The following is a 26,759-nucleotide window of genomic DNA, read 5'->3' on the forward strand; positions in this document are numbered from 1 at the left end:
AGATATTTTGGAGTGATACCCAGCTAACTTTAACTGCTTTCATCAATGCTGGCCTTCATTCTAGGACTTCATGATTAGCTTTTTGTTGCTCATGTGAATAGTCCTTTATTTTGGCAATATAATTTGCAAGAGACCTGTTTCTAAGGTCTGAAACTCTTCTTTACTGAACTCTTCCTTAGAGTAGTTACTAATCCTCTGAACTCATCTGAGTTGCTTGTCTATATGGTAAATATGGTTAGTAAAGCAACAAAGTTGCCATGAAGTTAAAAAATATGTCATGAAATGATAATGGCTTGACTACCTATGAAAAAAAGTTAAATATTTGCTTTCCCTTTAATACATTAATTATTCATGTATTCTCTTTTTATAGTGTTGTGAAGTTTTTCTGAAATTGTATGTTTTTTAGGGGAAGGTTAAGAAATGAATTACTTGGGTTTTTGTTTTGTTTTGTCCTACTGTACCTACTAGATAATATATAAAATATTTCTATGTATTTCTCATTTCCTGTTTACAGATTTTCAGTCCTTTTATTACAAATCTCATTTGGTCCTTTATATGTTATAATAGTTTGTGATACATGTATATTTAATTTAGGAGTTTTTGTTCATATAATCAAACAATGTCAATTTTTTTCTTTTTCTCATCTTCTGATCAGGATTTCTGGCAGGTACCGACTCAGCAGCATGTGCTTAAATTAATTAATGTTTCAAAACCCATAGTAATGCTGCAGGGATAAAGGTTCAGTGCATGCTTATGTCCTTTCCCTGCTCCCTTTAGAATGATTCAGTTCCTGTCACTTTAAATTAATGTACTTTATCTCTAATATGACAGGTCAAACACTTCACAAGTCCTTGAGAATATAGAACCTAGCATAATTTAAAAGGAAGTTTTAACATTATGTGTCACACAAAAGTTAAAGAAACTGTTTTAAACATTGTATAGTAGATACTCAGTTGGGTCATTTAAATTGCCTTAGTAGGGAAACCATGTTCCTGGCTGAACTGTAACAGTGATGGTGAGACAACAGTAACTCCAAGTGAAAAATTAGTCCTTTTTTTTTTTCTTTTGAAATTTCTTAAGTAATAAATACAGGTAAAGCAGTTACTTAGTTGTACTTAACTCAGTAAAATGACTTAAGAGTAAACAGATGAAGCATTTAGAAACACTTCATTATTTTGCTTTTTTGAGCTAAACAACAGCTTTAACTTAGAAAAGCAGCAAATACATGGAGAAAATGATGGAAAAGAATATATAGATTTGTAGGCTGACAAAGGAGAATTTCAAGGACACACATAAGAAGTACTTTTCAAATTGATCTTTGAAGGTTTAGACTTATAGTTTATAAGCTATTAAAATGTATTCAAAAATATCTACTAAAAACATTACTCTTGCATTTCTTAATAAAATGTAAAACTTTATTAAAACATCTTTTGGCTTAAAATAATCAATTAGTGAAGATTATAGGGTGTTCTTTATTTTTATACAACATTTTCCCTGTGCTTCCTTGTTCTTAAAATGGTATATATATTTGTAGTAGTTTCCTTACCAACCCTCCAAACCATTCATCCTGTTAGTGGTTCTGTAGATTATCTTAATTTTCCTTCAACTACATTCTGAAACAAATCAACAAATACTTAAATTACGATATCAAAATAATTGATTGATAACCTCATTATCAATGTTGCTTAAGTCCAGAGATTTTGTTTTAGAATAGCTATGGCTCAACCATCATGCGAAGTATTAAGGAGCGTAAATCAAATGAGATGTTAACACCTGCGACTGAGGAAAGCCGCTTCCAGTTCTCTTATTTATGGCAGGACAGTTTGTAGGAAGCAGCTAAAAATTCTTATTAATAAGCCTTTTGTATTAAAAATAATAAGCTCTTTTTCTTAGAATAGGTAGTGGGGGGATTGTTTACTTACGTTGGGTTCTATAAACATCACTCATTTTGGTGACACTAGTAAAATTGTTTAAGCTTCCAAAGGTCAATGAGCAGTTACTTTTTAGGAGAGGGCTTTCTTGCTTGCTTCCTTACAGGGATTTGTCCTTTGCATGCTAAGTTCCTGTTGCCTGTGGAAAGGCTGGAATCATTTTGTTGTTTTTTTTCCTGGTAGTACAATATGAGTGTTATTCTTCAGTTGCAGCTAATGAATGGTGTCAGTACTTATTATATTTCTATAGGGAGTGACTGTAATGTCTCTTTCCAGTCCCTGAGTTCCACCACTGCTAAAGTCTGTTGATTTGATCCATGTCCTTGATTATTCATCTTGAACAAAGAAACAATAATATAATCATTAAGTGCTCCCAAGGAGGGTATAGTTTACATGGTTACCCCAAATATTAAGACTTCTATTAAGATGTCTTTAAATACATTTTTATTTTAGATTTTGTTGTGTTTGAATTTGGGATCAACTGTGAACCCATTTGATTTATCATTGTTGATTTGAAAGCATAAACATGACTAACCATTACATTTCCAGTGCCTTTCTGTTTAGCATTTCCATCATGAAACAAAATTTGAAATTCACTTCAATCTGAAAGGACTTTGTTCCAAACTAACTTCGTTTAAAAAATCATTTTAGCACAAACACGCTAGCATGTTTGAAAGTTACACAAGTAGATTTCTGCGAAAGTCACTCAAAACATTTTATTTCTTCTAAGGATGGCTAAAAATGATTTCTCAACTCCTATGTGTTGATGACCTTTGATTGCAGAGGACAGTTCTTGGTTTGCATATTTATCTCTGCCATGGTGCACTTTTTAAAAAAAATTCTAAACTTAAAAAGCTTCTCCAATCCGTGGTGGATTCATGTTGATGTATGGCAAAACCAATACAATATTGTAAAGTAAAAAAAGAAAAAACTTCTCCAATTATAAATCAACCTAACATCTACTAGTTAAGAAGATTATAGAGAATCATTACATTCTTTTAGTGATACTTATTTTGCAAATTATGAAAATACGTGTTTGAACAAATCAAGGCATAAAAATATGATGTGCACCTACATCATTAACTAGATTTTCATCTTCAAGATAAATAAGCTAATACAAGCTAAACCTCAAGATTAGTATTTTACAATAACTAACTGTTTTGTTCCAACAGTGTTTGACCTGCATTATCAGTTTTAGAAATTGCAAATAGTTGGGCTTCCCTCATAGCTCAGTTGGTAAAGAATCTGCATGCAGTGCAAGAGACCCGGCTTCAATCCCTGAGTCAGGTAGATCCCCCTAGAGAAGGAAATGGCAACCCACTCCAGTATTCTTGTCTGGAGAATCCCATGGACAGAGGAGCCTAGCAGACTACAGTCCATGGGGTTGCAAGAGTCGGACATGACTTAACAACTAAACCACCATATAGACACCTGATGTATTTTTGTGCATTTGATATAATACAACATACAATGGTTCGTGCATGGGTTTTGGAGTCAGATCATGACCTGTCCTGCCACTTTATAGCATTAAAAGTAAGCTTCTATAGCATTAAAAGTAAGCTTTATAGCATTAAAAGTAAGCTTATAGCATTAAAAGTAAGCTTCTTTTATAGCATTAAAAGTAAGCTTATAGCATTAAAAGTAAGCTTCTTACTTCTCTAACCCTCAGTTTTATATCTGTTAAGTGCAGGTAATAGTATCACCTATCTCATAGAATTGCAGTAAGAACTTAAAAGAGATAATAGAAGTGTTTAACACAGTACCTAGCATAGAATGGACTTCCCCAATGACTCGGAGGGTAAAGAATCTGCCTGCTATGCAGGAGACACAGGTTTGATCCCTGTGTTGGGAAGATTCCCTGGAGAAGAAAATGGCAACGTACTCCATTATTGTTGTCTGGAGAATTCCACGGACAGAGGAGCCTGGTGGGCTACAGTCCATGGCATCGCAAAGAGTCAGATACGACTGAGTGACTAAGCATGCACGCAGAGAACATGCAAACTATAATTCTTAATATGTCTTTAATCATTGCTGTTTGACTTTGAAGTGATTTAAAAGTTCTTCATCCAAAGGGTTTCCTAGGAAATGGTAGTTTCTAGAACAGTGTAAATCAAGGGTATGAACAGTGATCCTCAGAATGAAGCTCTTTTCCTTTTTTCCTATGGTGTATTTTTTCTTGAAAGTGATTTTCCAAATAGGAGAAGGTACAACACTATTGACTTATTTTTCAAAATTTGTATGTGAGATTGTTTTCCCACAGAGTGATAAGGAAGCCTTTTCTAACCCATGTGACTGAAACCAGTATTGCTGCTGAGCTCAGGACAGTTCTTTTCAGCACTGATTGATTTGAGTGGCCAACATTCAAAATTAAATTCTTAGATTTGGATAGCAGATAATCAATAATGACAAAATATAGATTCTCCAACCCAGAGCTGCCTTGAAGCAACTTTGCAGGCATAATGTGGTAGAAACTTAACACGTTTGATGATTTTCCACATCTAGGGTTTTGATAACACTTCATCAGATACTAAGAACTGAAATAGATCATTTCAGTAAAGTTATATCATTTCTTTGAAATGAATTCTGTTGCATTACACTTTTTTGAATGTTTATCATTGCATTAATCAAATCTTCTGCCACTTTTTTTTTTTAAAGCATCCTCATTTATTATCCTTATTCTCTCTAGCCATCTAGTTAATGAAGTAGGAAAGCATTTGTCTTCTAGGAGTTTGGAGTTGTTCTTAGAGCTAAAGTGGCTAGAAATGGGACTGAAAAGAGAACGGCTTTCTGCAAGAGTGAAGTTTCCAGGATCTTAAGCATTCACGTTCTGTAGTTTGTTGCACAGAAATTTGTGTTTGTTGCCTCAAATTCAATAATACCTTTAAAAAATTTGGAAACTGAGTTAGGAATAGAAGAAATCATGAACTATATAAATTAGAAACATCTCAATTTAATTTTCATCTGATATATCCCCCAAATTCTTTCTTTCTGCAAGTTCAGGTATGAGATAAAAGAAGAATAACACATACTTTAACTGTGCAACATTTTCTGTTTGATTGAGAATAGTGTGATTGTTTAAGATTGATATCTTACAAGGCTTTGGCACCTATCTATGCACCAACTAAACAATGAAGAGTGAGCATTAATTGCATGAGGAAATTGCTGAATTTTCTCTTTCTTTCTAACATCCTTCTTTCCTGGCCTTAACCCAGCCTTAGGTAGAAATACTACTATCATTTGGAAATGATATGCAAACATTGCATCTTTTGGAAGAAGCATATTATCATCATTGTTTCTGAAATACAACCTCAAGTACTTCTTGAGGGATTTGGGCAGGCTTTGAAATGTATTTCAGCAACATAGAGAAATGTTAGTATTGAAACAATCCAATTATTTCCATCTCATAAAAGATGACATCTTAATTTAAATAGTAAAGCTGTGTTCTTTATCAGATTTTCTATATACCAGAGATGTTTTGAAGTTCTAGATGATGTGTTAGCATCTATTTTGCTGGCATAGTCCATCAACTTCTATTCAACAGAAAAAAGTTTATAGAACTTGAAAAGTAGATCTTAACTAGAATAAGTAATTGAGTTTAAGCTCCTAGATACGATTTTTTTTTCTTTGGCTTTATCTAGTTGAGTCCTAGAAGGCAAAATTGTTGGCCTTATTTTCTTCAAACCTATTGTAATATTCACTGTGTTTGAGCACAGTGAGTATTAATAAGTTTGTTTGAATCGTGTCTGGAAATCCCAGTCCCAGGTCTCCTGATGGTCTCCTGCAATTTTAACCAGATATTTTATAAGTTTTTGTGATGGGTAAGAAACCAGAGTGTGAATCTGTCAGCATAAAGCCATCCTGGTGAAACAATTTGAGGTTTTAGACTAACCGAGAAGTGTATTACACATGTAATTGCTGATTTGTTCTAAGTTTACTCAAGTCTTTCAGCTTATCTAAAAAATTAAAAGATTTAGATATGGTGCAGTTGAGATCAATGCCAGGACTCCTATGAGGTTATTAATTTCTTTGTACTTGAGGTCAGTAATTTGAATGTTCTAGTGATATTGAATCTATTGCTATGTTTTAAATTTTAAAACATATAAGATCTAAGACTAGGTCATGTAAATGAATGGTAAAACAATTAAATTTCATTTTAAGTCAGTGAGCCCACTGCTTTGAAATATTTTGCATAGTTTTGTTCTCCAGAAGGGGAATAACATTTGTCAGTAACTTGAATAGAAATTCTGTTGTGATCAGTTTATCTGCATTCTTTCAGAGATTCAGGTGATTGGAGTAGTGTTTGATATGCAGCTTCTAAGATATATAAAATAGTATAGTGCTCTGTAAGGTATCTGCAAGTACTGCTTCTTTTTAAAATACCCAATTCTGTTTAATTGTCAACATATACACTGAAGTAGTTGCTAGAATCTTAACCTGAGGAACTTTAATATGAAAAAAGTTTCTATAAATTTTTTACGGAATGATATGTTAATATGTTGCTTAATCTCATATTGTATGGTCTTACAATAGAATTGGAATATATTCTATTTCTTTTAACTTTTATATATATATCTTCCTTTTAGTTTCTCTTGTTATGTTCATATGTATATTGAATTTATAACATATTGAATTAAGTATAAATCATTATGATAGGTTTTCCTAGTAAAAATGCATATTAATGCTAAGTGTTCATTAGTAACAAAAAATATAAACAACCACCTCTGAGACAGTGAGAGAAAATGAGCATTACCATCAGTCTGCTAAGGAAGACTATGTTTTACTTGCTCTATGCCTCCTGAAGTGTATAAATGGTATTTGCTTAGAACAAAAGTGAGTTAAAATTTAGTCAAAGATAAAGCTTTATCTAAAAGATTAAGTGAAGGAACAGTTTACTTGACATTCTCAATTTGCAAAATGAAACATTGAGAAGACTTTAGAAATAAGAAAAAATAACCAAAAACCTTCCTTCCACTGTGCTTTAAATCTTGATTTTCCATTTTCACCATACTTTGGTGCTTTTAAAGATTTATTCGTTATTAAACTCAAATATATCTATTTTCACAGATTCTCCTCTGGCTTTGTTGTTTGACTTGAGGATATCATTTTATGGTAGAATCGGGCCTTTGATTTGAGAAGATCAGCTAAGAAACATTCATGCAACACAAAATAGTCTAAAAATTGATTTTCTTCTTTCCAAATCTTGACATATATATTTGATTCTCCTCCTAACTAATTTGATAGATCAGTTATGATGGTATTATGGTAGTTTTTGTGTTTGTGATTAATATATATTACGAATTTTATAAGAATTGTCTGCGTCTTGGAAACTTGAAAACCCACTTGTAAGTTCTTAAGAGTTAATGGATAGTTGTATAATCATAAATATACCTGAACTACTCTGGTGTGTGGATGCCTCAGAAAACACAATGTAACTTCTCTCCTTCTCTCCTTCTGCCCCCATCCCAACTCCAGAAGTATGGAAAAATAGTGTAGACCTTTACTAAAGAGACAGAAGACTGTTGCACAGGGCACATCACAAAGCATGACTAATTTAAAAGTCCTCTTTAAACATCTTTGTTTCTTGTTTTTAAAGAGCTACTGCAAAATACGTGTTCTCTGTCCTTCCTCACACACACACATGTTCCCATATGTGCTCACCTGCCTTCTTTTCTCCGTTTTCCCAGCTTTGATACTTTCTCTTCCTCTCTGGTCACATCTCCTTATCCTTTTTGGCTCACCTTTCAAGAGTCCTTTTTCCTTTTATATTTTTTCTCCCAGATGTCTTCTTCAACTTTTTCTTATGTAGAGCAATTTGACCTTCTTTTGGCCTCTCCTGGTCTCTATAGCTGTACTCAGTACAGCAGAGGTCTTCTATATAGCCCTGCAAACAGAAATATTTTCTCATTTAGAGGGCTTTTCTCTAGGAGAAAATCATACTAACTAAACTAGCACTGTAAAGTGTCAATGTAAAGTAACCCCTATTGAGATATGGTCTGATAGTAATTCTCAATCAGTATACAATTTCAGGTCTGTTCAGTGACATCTTTATTATCTCTGCAAATTTTATAATTGCCCTAGTGGTGGAGGTGATTAGACCTAAACTATAACCCTAAATGCATCTCATGCAGTCTCTCTCAATCTACATTATTTATATTTTGGAAAACAATCATATGCTTTGCTAGTAATCAAAAGACCTTCAAAAGAAAATAGGCTACTCAAGTCAGAAGCTATTAAAGAAGAGTGGATGCACACTTACATGTAAATTGATTTTTAACAAAGGTACCAAAATAATTAAATGGAGAAAGGAAGATGTTTTCAGCAAATGGCTTAGAAACAACTATATATCCTTATTTTAAAAAATAAACCTTACCACCTTACTTCATTGTACACAAAATTCTTTTGAAGTGGATCATAGGCCTAAGTATAAAATCTAAAACTATAGGACTTCTAAAAAAAAAAAGAGGATATATTTATGAAATGGAGATAGGCAGAAATTTATTAGATAGCATACAGAAAGCAATAACTATAAGGGGAAAATTGAGAAATTAGATTTCATGAAGGTTTAAAACTTCTGATTATTGATATAGAAATTATAAGCCACAGACTAATAGAATGTACTTTAAGTACAGATTTGATTGTATTTGTTATCTGTTACCCAGTAACAAATCCAAACCTTAATGGCTTAAGACAATTATTATTTCTTATCTCTCATGCTTTCTGTGAATAAGAAATTGGGGAGCAATTTGCCTACATGATTTTGGCTCAGTCTTTTCCATTAAGTTGCAATAAGGTGTTGGCTAGGACCTTAGTCATCTAGCTTGACCAAGGGTATAAGATTCATTTCTAATGTAGCTCACTCAAATGGTTGATAAGATAGCACTGTTACTGAGAGGCCTCACATCCTCTCTCTGTAGGCTCTCCAAATGCCTGCTTCTTGACTGTTCTGTTCTGATGACAGCTGGCTTCCCTCCAGCAGAGCAAGGTGCCTTTTATGCATTAGCATCAGAAGTCATACATTATCACTTGAACTGTATTCTATTAGTTACACAGACCAGCTCTAATTCAATGTGGGAAGAGACTAGATCTGCATAAGGACATGGATACCAGAAGGCAAGAAACAATGGGGTCATTTTGGAGACACTGAAAAGAGTCTCATGTCTAGAACATAACTATGATCAGTAATGGACTTCCCTGGTGCCTCAGATGGTTAAGCGTCTGTCTACAGTGTGGGAGACCCGGGGTCAATCCCTGGATCAGGAAGATCCCCTGGAGAAGGAAATGGCAATCCACTCCAGTACTGTTGCCTGGAAAATCCCATGGACAAAGGAGCCTGGTAGGCTACATGTAGTCCATGGAGTTGCAAAGAGTCGGACACAACTGAGCGACTTCACTCATGATCAGTAATAAAAAGACAACCCAATTAAAAATGGGCAGAAGACTTGAACAGATAGGTCCTAAAGAAAGATATATTAATTGCCAATAAACGGAGTATATAAAGTGCATAAAATATTTAGTCATCAGAGAAATGCTCAATAAAACCATGATGAGAGAACCACTAAAATGGCTAAATTAAAGAAAGTGGCAACATAAATGTTGACAAAGATGTGTTGTAACTAGAACTTATACTCAACTTTACTTGCAAGTAAAATAGCAAGTAAAAAAGTTACAACTTGTAGGAAAGTCAAAATAGCCAAAATCTGAAACATGCCTAAGTGTTTAATCAATAAAGGAATGAATAAGTTTTGATATTACTGTATGCATTAATATTAGATGCACAATATAATTAATACACAAAACAAATTGCATAAATTATTTTTATTTTGTCAAGTTATTATACTACTCTGCAATCAAAATTAATGAGTTGCTGGTTAATAAGAGTGTGGATGAATCTCCCCAGCACTATGCTGAGCCATAGAAGCTGCACACTGAGGCATATATGTTGATGATACCATTTGTAGGCAGTTCTAGAATAGGCAAAACTAATCCATGGTGCAAAAATATGGTGGGAATTAACTATAAAGGGGCATAAAGGAAACATCAGGGGTGGTGGAAATGTCCTACAACCCAAATATAGGATGTACCTGGGTTAGTCAGATATGTATTTATGGAACTCATTGAATTATATATTGGATTTGTGCATTTCACCATAAGTGGATTTTACTTAAAACTGTAACAAATATTGAACTCTACATTTGTTTTTTGCAGAGATAATTAACAACTGTGAAACTATCTTTCTTGTATTCTAAGCCTGAGCAAATGAGTAAATGTATTGGCAGATAATGGGAATCAGTTTTCTCCCCTTTGGAGAAGGGAGTAACATGTATAAAGGGCAAGACTAAATTGTACTCTGTGACATTAGAATGGAGTTAGAGATATTATGAATTCATAGTTTATAATAGATAAATAGATATGATTGTAATCATGAGGAAATACCAGCCTAATTCAGATTGAGGCATATTTTGCAATATAACTCACCTGTACTTTTTAAATTGTTCAAGGTCAAAAACTAAAGAAACCAAATATAGTCATGAATCTGCAAGGGAATATACATGCTAGGGCTGAATGACTACTAAGAGGAAAACCTCAACAGATCCTAAACTTTCACCTCTGGCTGATGTTTAGCTTCCATGAAAGCAAGAAGTCAAAGGTAGAGTGGTAAACAATGGCTAAGCCTTGAAAGAATGCCCACCACAGAACCAATCTGCAAGCGTCTGGAGAGTTTGTCTTTCCCACGCTTTGGATCCAGGAACTTAAGGAAATCTCTGTCAGATCATCAGCTGGTAATGAAACAGAGATTTGAATGACTATGCTTGACAAAGTGTTTACAAAAGAATTTAGAAAAATTATTAAAGAAATGACTACAACCCACACCAGCACCAACAACAAACCCTGAGGAGGTGGGAGAACCCTATTTCCAGAATTACCACATTATAATAAATAAAATGTTCAATTTTCAGTGAGAAATTATGCTCGAAAAGAAACAAAGTATGACTCAGGAAAAGAAAGGAATAGGTACTATCATTGAGAAAGCTCAGATATTGAACCTACTATAAAGAGACTTTAAATCAACTGTCCTAAGTATCCTCAAAGAGCTAAAGGAAAGTACGCTAATGAACTTAAGGGAAACAAGGAGAATGAGGTATGAAGTAATAGCAATAAAGAGATAAAAATTGTAAAAACAAAATAAAAAAGGTATTAGATAGAAATTCTGGAACTAAACATTTCCTATAGCTGAAAGGAAAATTTTAGTGAAGGGGTTCAACAGCAGATTTGAATACACAGGAAAAATCTTCAGTGAACATGAAGGTAGGTCATTAATACTATCCAGTCTGAAAAAAACAGAAAAAAAAAAAAAAGAGAAGAGAAATGAACAGAGCTTAAGAGACTATGTGATACTACCAAGTATACCAACATATGTATAATAGGAATTTCAAAGGGCAAGGAGAGAAGGAAAGGGGCAGAAAGAATATTTGAAGATATAATGGCTGAAAACGTTCCAAATTCAATGAAATATATGAATCTACACATCCAGGAAGCTGAATAACTCCCAACAGGCAAAAATCAGAGACCCACACTAAGACACATAATTACTGTCAAAAGCTGAAGTTGCTGAATCTTGAAAACAGCAAGAAAGAAGCAACTTACAACATACAAGGCTTCCCTGGTGGCTCAGATGGTAAAGCGTCTGCCTGCAATGTGGGAGACCCGGGTTCGATTCCTGGGTCGGGAAGATCCCCTGGAGAAGGAAATGGCAATCCACTCCAGCACTCTTGTCTGGAAAATCCCATGGACGGAGGAGCCTGATAGGCTACAGTCCATGGGGTCACAAAGAGTTGGACATGACTAAACGACTTCGCTTCACTTACAACATACAACCTATACACAATAAGATTAACAACCAGTTTCTCTTCAGATACTGTGAAGGCCAGAGGGCTGACATATTTAGAGTACTGAAAGAAAAAATTGTCAACCAAGAATTCTATACCTACAAAATTATTCTTCAAAAATGAAGGAAATAGATACTAAACGATTCCCAGATTAAGAAAAACGGAGGGAGTTTGTTGGTAGTAGCTCTACTCTGCCCCCAAATGCTAAAATGAATAAGGCTGAAATGAAAGGACACTAGATAATAACTTGAAGCTATAGTAAGAAATAACACTAGCAAAGATAACAACATAGGTAAATTAAAAAGGCAGTATTTTATTTGTAGTTTATAACTCCTATTCATCCCTCTGTGATTTAAAAGACAAATGCATAAGACAGTAATTTAAAAATCTATGTTAATGGGCACACTGTATAAAAATGTAATTTGTGAAAATACTATAAAGGAAAATGGAATGCTACAAGAGCAGAATTTTTTAAAATACTGTTCAAGTTAAGTTGGTATTTATTCAAACTAGATTGCTGTAAATTTAAGATGTTAATTGTAATCCACAGAGTGGCCACTAAGAAAATAACTAGGTATGGTTCCATTTACACGAAATATCCAGAAAAAGTAAATCCATAAAGACAGAAAGTACATTAGTGGTTTCCAGGGACTAGAGGCAGGAGCAGTGGAATGTGACTAAATGGATACAGGGTTTCCACATGGGGTGATGAGAACATTCTGGAACCAAGTAGTGGTGGTGGTTATATAATGTTTTTATTGTACTTAATACCACCAAATTGTACATTTTTAAATGGTTAACATGGTAAATTTTATGATAAGTACATTTACCACAGGTTTAAAAAATGATGAAAAAAAATAAGCAGCATGGTACTGGCATAAAAATAGACACATAGGTGGAGTGAAATTAGGAATCCAGAAATAAACTCACATATATATGGTCAGTTTGTTTTCAACAAGAGTACCAGATGGTACAAGAATAATCATTTCAATAAATGGTATGGGCTCAACTGGATATCACATACAAAAGAATGAATTTAGTCCCTACCTCTCATTAATACAGAGTTAACTCAAAATAGATTAGTGACCTAAATATAAAAGCTAACACTACAGAACTGTTAGAGAAACAGGTACATCTTCATGATCTTGGATTTTGTGATGAAGTCTTAGATACGACATTAAAACACAAGCAATAAGAGAAAAAAATAGACAAGTTGAGCTTCATCAATATTTAAAATTTCTATGCACCAAAGAACATAATCAAGAGAGTGAAAGGCAATGAGCAGAATGAAAGAATTTATTTGCAAACCCTATATCAGATACGTGTTTAGTATACAGAATATATAGAGAACCTTACAACTCAACAACAGAAAACAAATAACCCAGTTCAAAAAAATGGGCAAAGGATTTGAATAGATATTTCTCCAAAGAAGATAATACAAATGGGTAACAGACACGTGAAAAGATGCTCAACATCATTAGACACTAAGGAAATGTAAATCAAACCACAGTAAGAAACAAGTTTGCACTCAGATGGATATAATTTTAAAAATAAAAAAACTCAGAATGTGGAGAAATTGGAACCATTTTACATTGCTGGTAGTAATGCAAAATGGTATAGCTGCTGTGGAAAACAGTTTGGCCATTCTGCAAAAACATAAACATAAATGTGTGATATGACTCAGCAGTTCCATTCCCAGATGTATACCCAAGAGAATTGAAAGCAGATACTCAAATAGTTGTACGTGAATGTACATAGTAGCACTATTCACAACAGCCAAAAGTTGGAAACAAATATCCTTTAATGGATGAATGGATAAACAATTTATGGTATATATACAATAGAATATTATTTGGCAATAAAAAGGAATGAAATACTGATTGCTGCTACAACACAGATGGACCATCAAAAACCATGATCTGTGAAAGAAACCAAATTCAAAAAGCCCACACATTTTATGGTTAAATGGTTAGAATGCTGAATTTTATGTCGTGAATTTTACCACAATGGAAAATAATAATAAACCTCCAAAGGGAAAAACAAAGATGGGCAAAGAAATCTCTTTTGGATTAATGGAGATTAAAAAGACATGACAACTAAAGGCCATTTATGTTTGTGGACTACATCCTGGACTAGAGGGAAAGTTCAGTTCAGTTCAGTTGTGTCTGACTCTTTGCAGCCCCATAGACTGCAACATGCCAGGCCTCCCTGTCCATCACCAACTCCCAGAGTCTACTCAGAAACTCAGTCCATTGAGTCGGTGATGCCATCCAACCATCTCATCCTCTGTCATCCCCTTCTGCCTTCAGTTTTTCCCAGCATCAGGGTCTTTTCAAATGAGTCTGTTCTTTGCATCAGGTGGCCAAAGTATTGGAGTTTCAGCTTCAATATCAGTCCTTCCAATGAATATTCAGGACTGATTTCCTTTAGGATGGACTGGTTGGATCTTGTTGCAGTCCAAGGGACTCTTCAAGCATCTTCTCCAACACCACAGTTCAAAAGGATCAATTCTTTGGCACCCAGCTTTCTTTATAGTCCAGCTCTCACATCTATACAAGACTACTGGAAAAACCGCAGCTTTGACCTTTTGTTGGCAAAGTAATGCCTCTGCTTTTTAACATGCTGTCTAGGTTGGTCATAAGTTTTCTTCCAAGGAGTAAGCATCTTTTAATTTCATGGCTGCAGCCACCATCTGCAGTGATTTTGGAGCCCCCCCAAAATAAAGTCAGCCACTGTTCCCACTGTTTCCCCATCTATTTGCCATGAAGTGATGGGATCAGATGCTGTGATCTTAGTTTTCTGAATGTTGAGCTTTAAGCCAACTTTTTCACTCTCCTCTCACTTTCGTCAAGAGGCGCTTTAGCTCTTCTTTGCTTTCTTCCATAAGGGTGGTGTCATCTGCATATTTGAGGTTATTGATATTTCTCCCAGCAATCTTGATTCCAGCTTGTGCTTCATCCAGCCCAGTGTTTCTCATGATGTATTCTGCATATAAGTTGAATAAGCAGGGTGACAAAATACAGCCTTGACGTACTCCTTTTCCTGTTTGGAACCAATCTGTTGTTCCATGTCCAGTTCTAACTGTTGCTTCCTGACCTGCATACAGATTTCTCAGGAGGCAGGTCAGGTGGTCTGGTATTTCCATCTCTTGAAGAATTTTCCATAGTGTGTGATGATCCACACAGTCAGAGGCTTTGGCCTAGTCAATAAAGCAGAAATAGGTGTTTTTCAGGAACGCTCTTGCTTTTTCAATGCCAGCCGATGTTGGCAATTTTATATTTGGTTTCTCTGCCTTTTCTAAAACCAGCTTAAACATCTGGAAGTTCACAGTTCACCTGTTGTTAAAGCCTGGCTTGGAGAATTTTGAGCATTACTTTACTAGCATGTTAGATGAGTGCAATTGTGTGGTAGTTTGAGCATTCTTTGGCATTGTCTTTCTTTGGGATTGGAATGAAAACTGACCTTTGCCAGTCCTGTGGCTACTGCTGGGTTTTCCAAATTTGATGGCATATTGAGTGCAGCACTTTCACAGCATCATCTTTTAAGATTTGGAATACCTCAACTGGAGTTCCATCACCTCCACTAACTTTGTTCATAGTGATGCTTCCTAAGGTCCACTTTACTTCACATTCCAGGATGTCTGGCTCTAGGTGAGTGATCACACTATTGTGATTATCTGGGTCGTGAAGATCTTTTTTGTATAGTTCTGTGTATTCTTGCCACCTCTCCTTAATATCTTCTGCTTCTGTTAAGTCCATAGAGGGAAAGTATTATAGCTAAAAAGTAAATTACTGAGATAGTTCGCTAAATTTGATAATAGACTGTAGATTACAAGTAATAATATGTATCAGTGTTAAATATCCTGATTTTATCAAATTTTATCAAATTTTTACTGTATTATATGAGAGAATGTGTTTGTTCATAGGAAATATTTATTGAAGTATTGAAGTCTAAAGGGGCATGTCTCCAAGTTTTGATATAAAAGAAGATATGTAAAATAATAAAGCAAATAAGGAGATATGTAAACTGTTGGTGAATCTGAATAAAAAGCATATGGGAATTCCTTATACAGTTCTCTCCACTTTTCTGAGTTTGAAATTACATCAAAATTAAAAGCTACAAACTTAAGATTTGTCTTTTTATTTTCTGAGCAGCAGCAGGGTCCGATGATTCTTAGAAAAATAATATTGGATATGCTTTTTTGGCCTGGTTTCCTCCTTTCAGTTTCTCCTTAGATTTTTGTCTGTTTCTCAACTTCTAGATCCTAATACACTATTTATTTTCTTTTATTATAGCAGTCTCTCTGTAAGATCATTACATAATTAATATGGGTTACTCAGCTTCTATTCAAATTTATTCTAGCAAATAAGATTGTATGCCTTTGACAGCCTGTTCTCATTTTGTATATTTTTTTCTTGTTCACATGCTTTTCCTTTGCAGTATCTTGGATAATGTTAAAAAATGTACAATTTTCTTTTGAGAAATTAAAATATTAACTTCCCAGTGAACAACTTTGCTTCTCTTTTCATCCAGTAGCCTTTTTTTGGTCTGAAATTGGTGTTTAATCTGTTGGTAGAAGATCAAGTGTGGTATGCGGTCTAACCTTAATTGGACTGTGGGCTCATTTTTGCTTTTGGCTCAAGCAAGTAATCTCTAAATGCTGTTAGGCCAGACCAGGCTTTCTGCCCATCACAAATGAATCAGAGAAGCCCTTTCCTAAGTAGAAACTGCTATCAAAACCTCTTACTGCTTCGTTGGAATTCAGCTGTGGATTTTTGCCTTTTCCATCGTTTCTGTTTCATATTGTAAGCAAATATCCAGGGAGGCTATTTTGAGTGGGTTTACTAAGAAGATCATGATGATTCATTCGGTCCTCGTGTCTTCCATTGGTTAACCAGTTTTCTTTCCTTTGTGTGTATGATGGGATCTTCACTAGACAGAGGTAACCTGTTGGATGGCTGTGTATCTGGATGATGGTGTGGTGGTGCTTGTTGGTTTAGTTTCCATGATGCTCCTCCCACGGTTATGCTTGCAGTGCTGCTGCTTACTTTGTGCTTGCATGATATTATTACTTTGACTGCGCTTTGTTCGGTTTGGGTTTTTAAAACCTCCTCTCCCTTTTTTGGTACCTAGAATAATTCCTGAAATTTCTTTGGTTGGTCCAAAATGAGTCAAACTTACAAAAATGAGTTTCAAGTCTAACTCTTTCATGGATCCTTTTCAGTTTTTGAAAGTATCATCAATGTCACCTCTTAAGTTTCTGGTCTGGTAGGGAATCAGGAAAAAAAAGGGTAGGTTTCCCTTAAACACCCAGGAATAGACTGCTTCCCAGATAGACCATTTCTGAACCTGAGAATTAACTCTGTTTGTGAGCTTATAGATTAAAGAAAATAAATATGTACTTAGAATTAAAACTAAGTTATAGGAGAGTTTCTTCAAGTAGCTAAAATTTAGGCGCCTCCACCAAAGTAACAGTAAATATAACAATTATATCATGCCTAAAGCTTGATGTGTATGTCTGATTTGACATATTTCAGAGATGCTATTTAATCTGTAAACTGTTCTACATTTCAAAAAAGATTCTTGGGGTTCATAAGGTAAAAGTTAAAATTAATATTTCAGAAGTTAATTTTCTGAACATTTGGGTGGGTGTTGACAATAGTTGCTAACTTCTTCATTTCTGATCACTAGTTCTAATCACTAGTTGTTTTTCTTGGGTATTTAGAACTGATTTTTTTTTCTTCTCTACCTTATATACCTCTATAGAAGAAGGTGGATTGTTTTTCAAACTCAGAAACAAATTCAGACCTGAAGTGGGCCTCTTAAGTGGCAGGAGTTCATAAAACTGAAAACTTTTCATTACTCACATAAAGCCATGTTGGAGCAAATAGACAAAATCATCTTTTGCTTATAATTTTAATCATCTTAAAAACTGTAAAGGATCCATTAATTTGGAATGGCTATCAGAGAAATGCTTATGATAAATAGCATAAAACTGTCAGATAAATGGTCATTCATCTCTAACTATTTATATTCTCATTCTGTTATATCTTCTTTTTATCTTTTGGTTGGACCCATACATTCAATAGAAAATTGCCCAGGAACGAGAAAAATTTGCTGATGAAGGCAGTATATTTTACACCCTTGGAGAATGTGGACTCATATCCTTTTCAGACTACATTTTCCTTACGACTGTTCTTTCGAGTAAGTATGAACTTTTTATTCACTTACAGGTAGCATACAGGATTATAAAAAGAGTTAAGTTGATTGGAGGAGGAAACAAAACATGTTTGCAAAGTTAATGAATGATAAGTTACATCAAATTTCAGTTGTTTTGGATTCTCTATAACTTGTATATAGAACCACCTGAAAAAGAGGAAGGGAAATAAAGTATCCAGGTAAAGTTAGAAGAAAACAAAAAAGCCCCTGTGAAGTTACCTTATAACTGTTTGAAGCTCAGGATAATTTATACATTGCCTGCTCCTTTAGCCCTCATTAATGTTTAGGCTGCTACTGCTGCTAAGTCGCTTCAGGCTTCAGTCGTGTCCGACTCTGTGTGACCCCAGAGACGGCAGCCCACCAGGCGCCTCCGTCCCTGGGATTCTCCAAGCAAGAACACTGGAGTGGGTTGCCATTTCCTTCTCCAATTAATGTTTCTACTTCCTCAGTAAAACACATATTAATCTATTATTTCCTTTACTAAAGATGATTGGCTCGGTTGTTCTAATTGTGTTGAATATTCATTTTTGAACCTTGGAAGATAACTTCTTAAGACACAAAACTCAGCTTTTACTCCTTTAGAGCACTGATGAATTTCTGAGTATTCTAGGCTAAACTGTTTTGTTGATTAGTATGCTACTGTAAGTGTTCTTAGCATTATTTCCCTTTAGTATGACTTTGTTTTAACCATTCAGAAAAAAGAGTGTATGTCTCTAGCTCTCTGTGTGCATCGATTGAAATCTACCTAGCTTGACCAAGGAGATCTGATACTTGAAAGAAGTGATTCTCAATTTTTTCCCCATGGAGGACAGAACCAAATAAAAATAAGCACCTCTTCCTACTCTTCTCCAGAGTAGGCATCTATAAAGATAAAACTGTAAACAGTTTTCCAAACTTATGGTTTCCAGTGGGGAAGGGATGAGGAGGGATAAATTGGGAGATTGGGATTGACATATATACTACTGTATATAAGCGTGTTAGTCGCTCAATCGTGTCCGACTCTTTGCGACCCATGGACTATAGCCCGCCAGGCTCCTCTGTCCATGGAATTCTCCAAGCAAGGATACTGGGGTGGTTTTCCATTTCCTCCTCCAACTGTATATAAAATAGATAATTAATAAGGACCTACTGTATAGCACAGGGAACTCTTCTCAATACTCTATAATGACCTATATGGGAAAAAATATCTAGAAAAGAGTGAATATATGTGTAACTGATATACTTCACTGTATAGCAGAAACTAACACAACATTGTATATCAACTGTACTCCATAAAAAATTTTTTAAACTATAAACAATTTTCAGTAAATGATATACACAGTTCCTGCCATAGCTGTGACCACTGTTACTCTTCTTTCCTCTAATTGACAGAAAAAAATGAAGAAATATAGACTGATATGCTTTACCACAGCTGTCCCTGACTACCAAAGTAATTGAATAAATTTGTAGTGGACCAGTGCTCTAGCAGAATAGATATATATTAACTTGTTATGAAGACCCAAAATAGTAAACTGAAAGCACATTTATGATCTTATATTTTGTATTATTAATATTATTTTGATGCATTTTTGAAACAGACTTCAGTTCAAACCCTGGCCCCACCACTTCTTACCTATGATTAAGTGTCAGGAAGACCACAGAGCAGAATCTTCAGTTTTTGCTGAAGATAGAAACTGCACATTGTGTAGCTCCCTAAATTCAGATATTTTTTTAAAAAGTCACATTGACTTGTGAGTACTGGGAATCCCTCTAAGTAGCTCTACAGGTCTGGGCACCTTTACTTCTTGGTACTCAGCTCCTGGCTTAACCTTGGTATGTGATTTACAAAAAATGCTTACTATTGCAATCTCATATACTTTCTGTATTTGTCAGGATGAGAAAATATGATAAGGATATGATTTTTAAGATTTTCTCTTTTCACTAGTTTTAAGCATTTTGATTACTATATGCTTTTAGTATTTCTCTTCCCTCATTGCAGGCAGATTCTTTACCATCCGAGCCACCAGGGAAGCCCCATATTTCTCAGCCTTAGAACTGCTGATGTTTTAGGCAGGGTAACTGATTTTTGTGAGGGCTGTCCTTTCCATTATAAGATGTTTAGCAGCGTTCCTGGCCTCTGCACATTAGATGCCAGTCATGCACACTTTCCCTCACCCAGTTGTTGCAAACAAAAATATCTTTGTCAAATGTCCCCAGAGGAGTAGGAATGGGGAGGAATAATCCCTGGTTGAGAACCACTGATGTAGTTTTTACAGGGTTGTTTGATTTTCGTTTCATTGTGTATCTCTGTATAGTGTTCTTGTGTTTCTTGTCTTGGGATTCTTTGAGTTTTGGGGTCTGTGGGTTTATAGTTTTCATAAAATTTGGAAAAATTTCAGCTCTTATTTCACCAAATACTTTTCTTTGAGGACTTCAATTGCACCTACATTTTCCTTATATCAACCATGTAATGTTTGTAGTTTACTATCTTCATTTTACAGATGAGGAAATTGAGGCACACAAACAATTAAAAACTTGCAATAAATGCTGGAGAGGGTATGGAGAAAAGGGAACCCTCTTACACTGTTGGTGGGAATGCAAACTAGTACAGCCACTATGGAGAACAGTGTGGAGATTCCTTTAAAAACTGGAAATAGAACTGCCATATGACCCAGCAATCCCAATGCTGGGCATACACACCAAGGAAACCAGAACTGAAAGAGACACATGTACCCCAATGTTCATCGCAGCACTGTTTATAATATCCAGGACATGGAAGCAACCTAGATGTCCATCAGCAGACGAATGGATAAGAAAGCTGTGGTACATATACACAATGGAATATTACTCAGCCATTAAAAAGAATACATTTGAATCCGTTCTAATGAGGTGTATGAAACTGGAGCCTACTATACAGAGTGAAATAAGCCAGAAAGAAAAACACCAATACAGTATCAGTTCAGTTCAGTTCAGTCGCTCAGTTGTGTCCGACTCTTTGCGACCCCATGAATCGCAGCACGCCAGGCCTCCCTGTCCATCACCAACTCCCGTAGTTCACTCCAGCCATCTCATCCTCTGTTGTCCCCTTCTCCTCCCGCCCCCAATCCCTCCCAGCATCAGAGTCTTTTCCGCTGAGTCAACTCTTTGCATGAGGTGGCCAAAGTACAGTATACTAACACATATATATGGAATATAGGAAGATGGTAATGATAACCCTGTATGCGAGACAGCAAAAGAGACACAGATGTATAGAACAGTCTTTCAGACTCTGTGGGAGAGGGAGAAGGTAGGATGATTTGGGAGAATGGCATTGAAACATGTATAATATCATATGTGAAACAAATCGCCAGTCCAGGTTCGATGCATGATACAGGATGCTTGGGGCTGGTGCACTGGGATGATGCAGAGGGATGGGATGAGGAGGGAGGTGGGAGAGGGGTTCAGGATGGGAAGCACGTGTACACCCATGGTGGATTCATGTCAATGTATGGCAAAACCAATACAATATTGTAAAATAATTAGCCTTCAATTAAAATATATAAATTTATATTAAATAAAAAACTTGCCTCAAGTCCCACAGTAAGTAGATGATTTAGGGCTTGAACCCAGGCCACTCCAGCACATGGGCTTCTGTCACTTGGCTTTCCCGCTGTGGTCACATTTTCAGCAGTGATAAGCCACAGCTTACCATAGTGCCTCTTCTTTCTCTAAAACTGAGCTGTGGAAAGGCTGTTCGTAAACTCTGCTGTAGATAATGGGCAGTTCAAGCAGTCTTACAATCTGCATGTTGTGCACTGCATTGTTTACTTTATTTAACAAATCATGGAGGGAAATATGCCACAGAAATGACATTGAGATCAGTTATTTCCCACATCCTAATAGCCGCTAGAATGATAAGTGAGGCATTCAGTGAATCCACCTTTTTGTGAATAACAAGGACTCATTACATCTAAACACACTTCTTGCCAGGTCGTCAGGCAAGAAGAAATGTAGTCCTTTAAACACCAAAAGCTTTGCTAGGGAGTGGCTTGGGCCTCGGAGAGTACATTAGCATATTTATTCGTCTGTTACTCTGATGAACAACATGGACCATTCTTCAGATTTCTAATGGAAAACCAGCTAGAGCAATGTGAAGAGCATAACCCATATGATACAAGACTGTTGTATTTCTAATTATCTGGGTTTTTTTTTCAAAATTAATAGAATCAGTGGTGTTCAAGAATTTACCATCAGTTTTAGAAGTTTCAGTTTTTAGCTAAACAAGAATTTTTTTGACTCACACCCAGAATAACAACCAATTTGGCAGCAATATCTTGTGCTTATAATAAGCAGTGACATAAATTTCTCGCTCTTCTCTGTATGTACTTTGGATAATGGGTGCCTTCTCTGGCCAGCCTAAAATTTAAATACCTTTTACCCTGTCATACAGAACTTCCTTGGTGGCTCAGACGGTAAAGCGTCTGTCTACAGTGTGGGAGACATGGGTTCGATCCCTGGGTCGGGAAGATTCCCTGGAGAAGAAAATGGCAACCCACTCCAGTACTCTTGCCTAGAAAATCCCATGGATGGAGGAGCCTGATGTCAATGGGGTTGCAAAGAGTTGGACACGACTGAGCAGCCTCACTTCACTTCACTTCATCCTGTCATACACACACACTTACACATACACATCTCCTAAATCCCTCTTTTGCTCTCTTTTTTCTCCTCGGCATTTATCATGACTTCACATTCTATATCAGTTCAGTTCTGTTCAGTCACTCAGTCATGTCCAACTCTTTGTGACCCCATGCACTGCAGCACGCCAGGCTTCTCTGTCCATCACGAACTCCCAAAGCTTACTCAAACTCATGTCCATTGAGTCAACAATGCCATCCAACCATCTCATCCTCTGTTGTCCCCTTCTCCTCCTGCCTTCAATCTTTGCCAGCATCAAGGTCTTTTCCAATGAGTCAGTTCTTCTCATCAGGTGCCAGAGTATTGGATTTTCAGCTTCAGCATCAGTCCTTCCAATGAATATTCAGGACTGATTTCCTTTAGGACTGACTGGTTAGATCTCCTTGCAGTCCAAGGGAGTCTCCTTGCAGTACAAGACATTCTCAAGAGTCTTCTCCAACACCACAGTTCAAAAGAATCAGTTCTTAGATGCTCAGCTTTCTTTATAGTCCAACTCTCACATCCATACATGACTACTGGAAAAACCATAGCTTTGACTAGACAGACCTTTGTTGGCAAAGTAATGTCTCTGCTTTTTAATATGCTGTTTAGGTTGGTCATAGCTTTTCTTCTAAGGAGCAAGTGTCTTTTAATTTCACATTCTATATAATTGATTTCTTTTCTTTCCTAAAAAATTATGAGTTTCAGGTGTTCAACATTATAATTCAACATCTTATATACACTACAAAGTGATCACGATTACAAGTCTAGTTGCCATCTGTCATCATATATAATTAACCTCCTTTACCCATTTCAGCTACCCTTCAACCCCCTTCCCCTCTGGTAACCTCTAGTATGTTCTCTCTGAGTTTGGTTTTGCTTTATGTTGTTTATTTGTTTGTTTTTTTTTAGATTCCACATGTGAATGAAATCATTTGGTATTTGTCTTTCTCCATCTGAATTACTTCACTTAGCATAATACCCTCAAGGTCCAAGGTTGTCACAAGTGGCAAGATTTTACCTTCCTTTATGACTGAGTTATGTGCCATTTTATATATATGTGTGTGTGCACATGCATGAGTGTATACCACATCTTCTTTATCCATTCATTCGTCAGTGGACACGTAGGTTGTTTCTGTGGCATGGCCATTGTATATAGTGCTGCATTGAACATAGGGATGCCTTTATCTTTTAAAATTAGTATTTTTGTGTTCTCCAGATAAATACCCAGAAGTGGATAATTGATATATCTTCTTTATTCTCCATCTTCCTACCTAGAATGTAACTGCCTGACAGTGAGCATAGGTTTGTAATGATTATTTGTTACAGATTTATAGTGATATTAATTACGAACTTATCTACTATATATAAAGCATTGTGGCAAAGTAACAAAGCAAGGATTGTTTTTTTTTCAGTTTTCTCCGAAATGAAGTTTATAAAACAGAAGACTCTGCTGTTTATATCCTGAGTTGAGAATAGTTCTTTTAGCTGTTGATGTCCTCAGTCCACATCCAGTACCAGTGGAGTGAGGAAAATATGTTTTTAAGCTAACCTACTTCTAAATGAAGTAGGTTATGAGAAATTTATAAGGTTTCTTATAATTCAGAATTAAATTACTTATATCCCCCTCTTACCCTAATTCATAGATTTTATTGTTTCATACTTTATCTGTCTGATGAGGTTTGATGGATTAACTTGAACAATTGTCAAGCATGAGCCATAGCATCTATATTAAGTAGAATACTAAGTATTTACTAAATAACTGCTCACTGATAAAATAAATTTAGATTCATTCCACGCACAATAAAGACTGTTAATAATTATTATTATTAAATAATTTCCAAAGAGGCTTTGATCCTTAAACTAGGTTAATTGAAATTGAATGAAAATGCTGAAGCATGGTTTATTAATGGCTTAGCACTCTGGACTCACCAACTACAACATTAGCTGGTGGTCTTAAATCTTGTAATTGAAGTCAGAGACTTATAACTTGATATAAAGAAAAGTCATCTAGATTTATCTAGAATGCTATATATTATTTATTGATTTGGATGATTCATAGCTAATACTAAGATTCACTATGTTATCATAACATAATTTAGAATCTGGATCTTGGCTATTGACAGGTTGAAATATTTATGTATGTTCTTTGTCTTCATATATTTTCTAAATAAAGTTATTGACCCTGTTATAGACCAAAGTTTTAGATAGCTTGTGGAGACAATAATAAAATGATCAAAAAGTGGATTATTTGTAAGCAATCTTACTATGTACTATTAATCTTTGAAAAGCCACCAGAAAAATCAAAAGCAAGAACTGGTACAATGTGGGATTATATCTGAAAGACAGAGTACCTGAAGAAATATGGGCAGAGGTTTGTGACATTGTACGGGAGGCAGTGATCAAGACCATCCCCAAGAAAAAGAAATGGAAAAAGGCAAAATGGTTGTCTGAGGAGGCCTTACAAATAGCTATGAAAAGAAGAGAAGCTAAAGGCAAAGGAGAAAAGGAAAGATGTACTCATTTGAATGCAAAGTTCCAAAGAATAGCAAGGAGAGATAAAGAAAGCCTTCCTCAGTGATCAGTGCAAAGAAATAGAGGAAAAAAATAGAATGGGAAAGCCTAGAGATCTTCCCTGGTGGCTCAGATGGTAAAGCGTCTGCCTACAATGTGGGAGACCCGGGTTTGATCCCTGGGTTGGGAAGATCTCCTGGAGAAGGAAATGGCAACCCACTCCAATATTCTTGCCTGGAGAATCCCACGGACAGAGGAGCATGGTAGGCTACAGTCCATGGGGTCGCAAAGAGTCAGACACGACTGAGTGAGCTTCACAGCTTCACAGAGATCTCTTCAAGAAAATTCGAGATACCAGGGAACATTTCATGCAAAGATGGGCACAATATAGGACAGAAATGGTATGGACCTAACAAAAGCTAAAGATATTAAGAAGAGGTGTCAAGAATACACGGAAGAACTATACAAAAAAGATCTTCATGACCCAGATAACCACGATGGTGTGATCACTCACCTAGAGCCAGACATCCTGGAATCCAAAGTCAAGTGGGCCTTAGGAAGCATCACTGTAAACAAAGTTAGTGGAGGTGATGGAATTCCAGTTGAGCTATTTCAAATCCTAAAAGATGACGCTGTGAAAGTACTGCCCTCAGTATGCCACCAATTTTGGAAAACTCAGCAGTGGCCACAGGACTGGGAAAGGTGTTTTCATTCCAGTCCCAAAGAAGGGCAATGCCAAAGAATGTTCAAACTACCACACAATTACACTTATCTCACATGCCCACAAAGTAATGCTCAAAGTTCTTCAAGCCAGACTTCAACAGTACATGAACTGTGAACTTGAGATGTTCAACCTGGATTTAGAAAAGGCAGAGGAACCAGTGATGAAATTGCCAACATTTGTTGGATCCTAGAAAAAGCAAGAGAGTTCCAGAAAAATGTCTACTTCTGCTTTATTGATTATGCCAAAGCCTTTGTGTAGATCACAACAAACTGGAAAATTCTGAAAGAGATGGGAATACCAGACCACCTTACTTGTCTTCTGAGAAATTTGTATACAGGTCAAGAAGTAACAGTTAGAACTGGTCATGGAACAACGGACTGGTTCCACATTGGGAAAGGAGTACGTCAAGGCTGTATATTGTCACCCTGCTTATTTTAACTTATATGCAGAGTACATCATGTGAAATGCCAAGCTGGATGAAGCGCAAAGCTGGAATCAAGATTGCTGGGAGAAATATCAATAACCTCAGATATGCAGATAACACCACCCTTATGGCAGAAAGTGAAAATGAACTAAAGAGCCTCTTGATGAAAGTGAAAGAGAAGAGTGAAAAAGTTGGCTTAAAACTCAACGTTCAAAAAGTTAAGTTCATGGCATCTGATCCCATCGCTTTATGGCAAATAGATGGTAAAACAATGGAAATTGTGACAGACTTTATTTTGTTGAGCTCCAGAATAACAGCAAATGGTGACTGTAGCCATGAAATTAATAGATGCTTGTTCCTTGGAAGAAAAGCTGTGACCAACCTAGACAGCATATTGAAAAGCGGAGACATTACTTTGCCAACAAAGG

At 35.9% G+C, this 26,759-nt stretch overlaps 1 protein-coding gene across 2 annotated transcripts in view; it reads left to right on the forward strand.

The window, feature by feature from the left end:
- MICU1 (mitochondrial calcium uptake 1) overlaps window positions 1–26,759 on the forward strand; it is a 223,837-nt gene that overhangs the window by 78,900 nt on the left and 118,178 nt on the right. For both annotated transcript variants that reach the window (XM_052639467.1, XM_052639466.1), the window contains one exon: window positions 17,908–18,022. In XM_052639467.1, coding sequence (XP_052495427.1) covers window positions 17,908–18,022 — 115 coding nt within the window. The remainder of the gene's footprint in view (window positions 1–17,907; window positions 18,023–26,759) is intronic.

Source organism: Budorcas taxicolor, chromosome 5 (genome assembly GCF_023091745.1).
Source record: "Budorcas taxicolor isolate Tak-1 chromosome 5, Takin1.1, whole genome shotgun sequence".
Lineage (NCBI taxonomy): Eukaryota > Metazoa > Chordata > Mammalia > Artiodactyla > Bovidae > Budorcas > Budorcas taxicolor.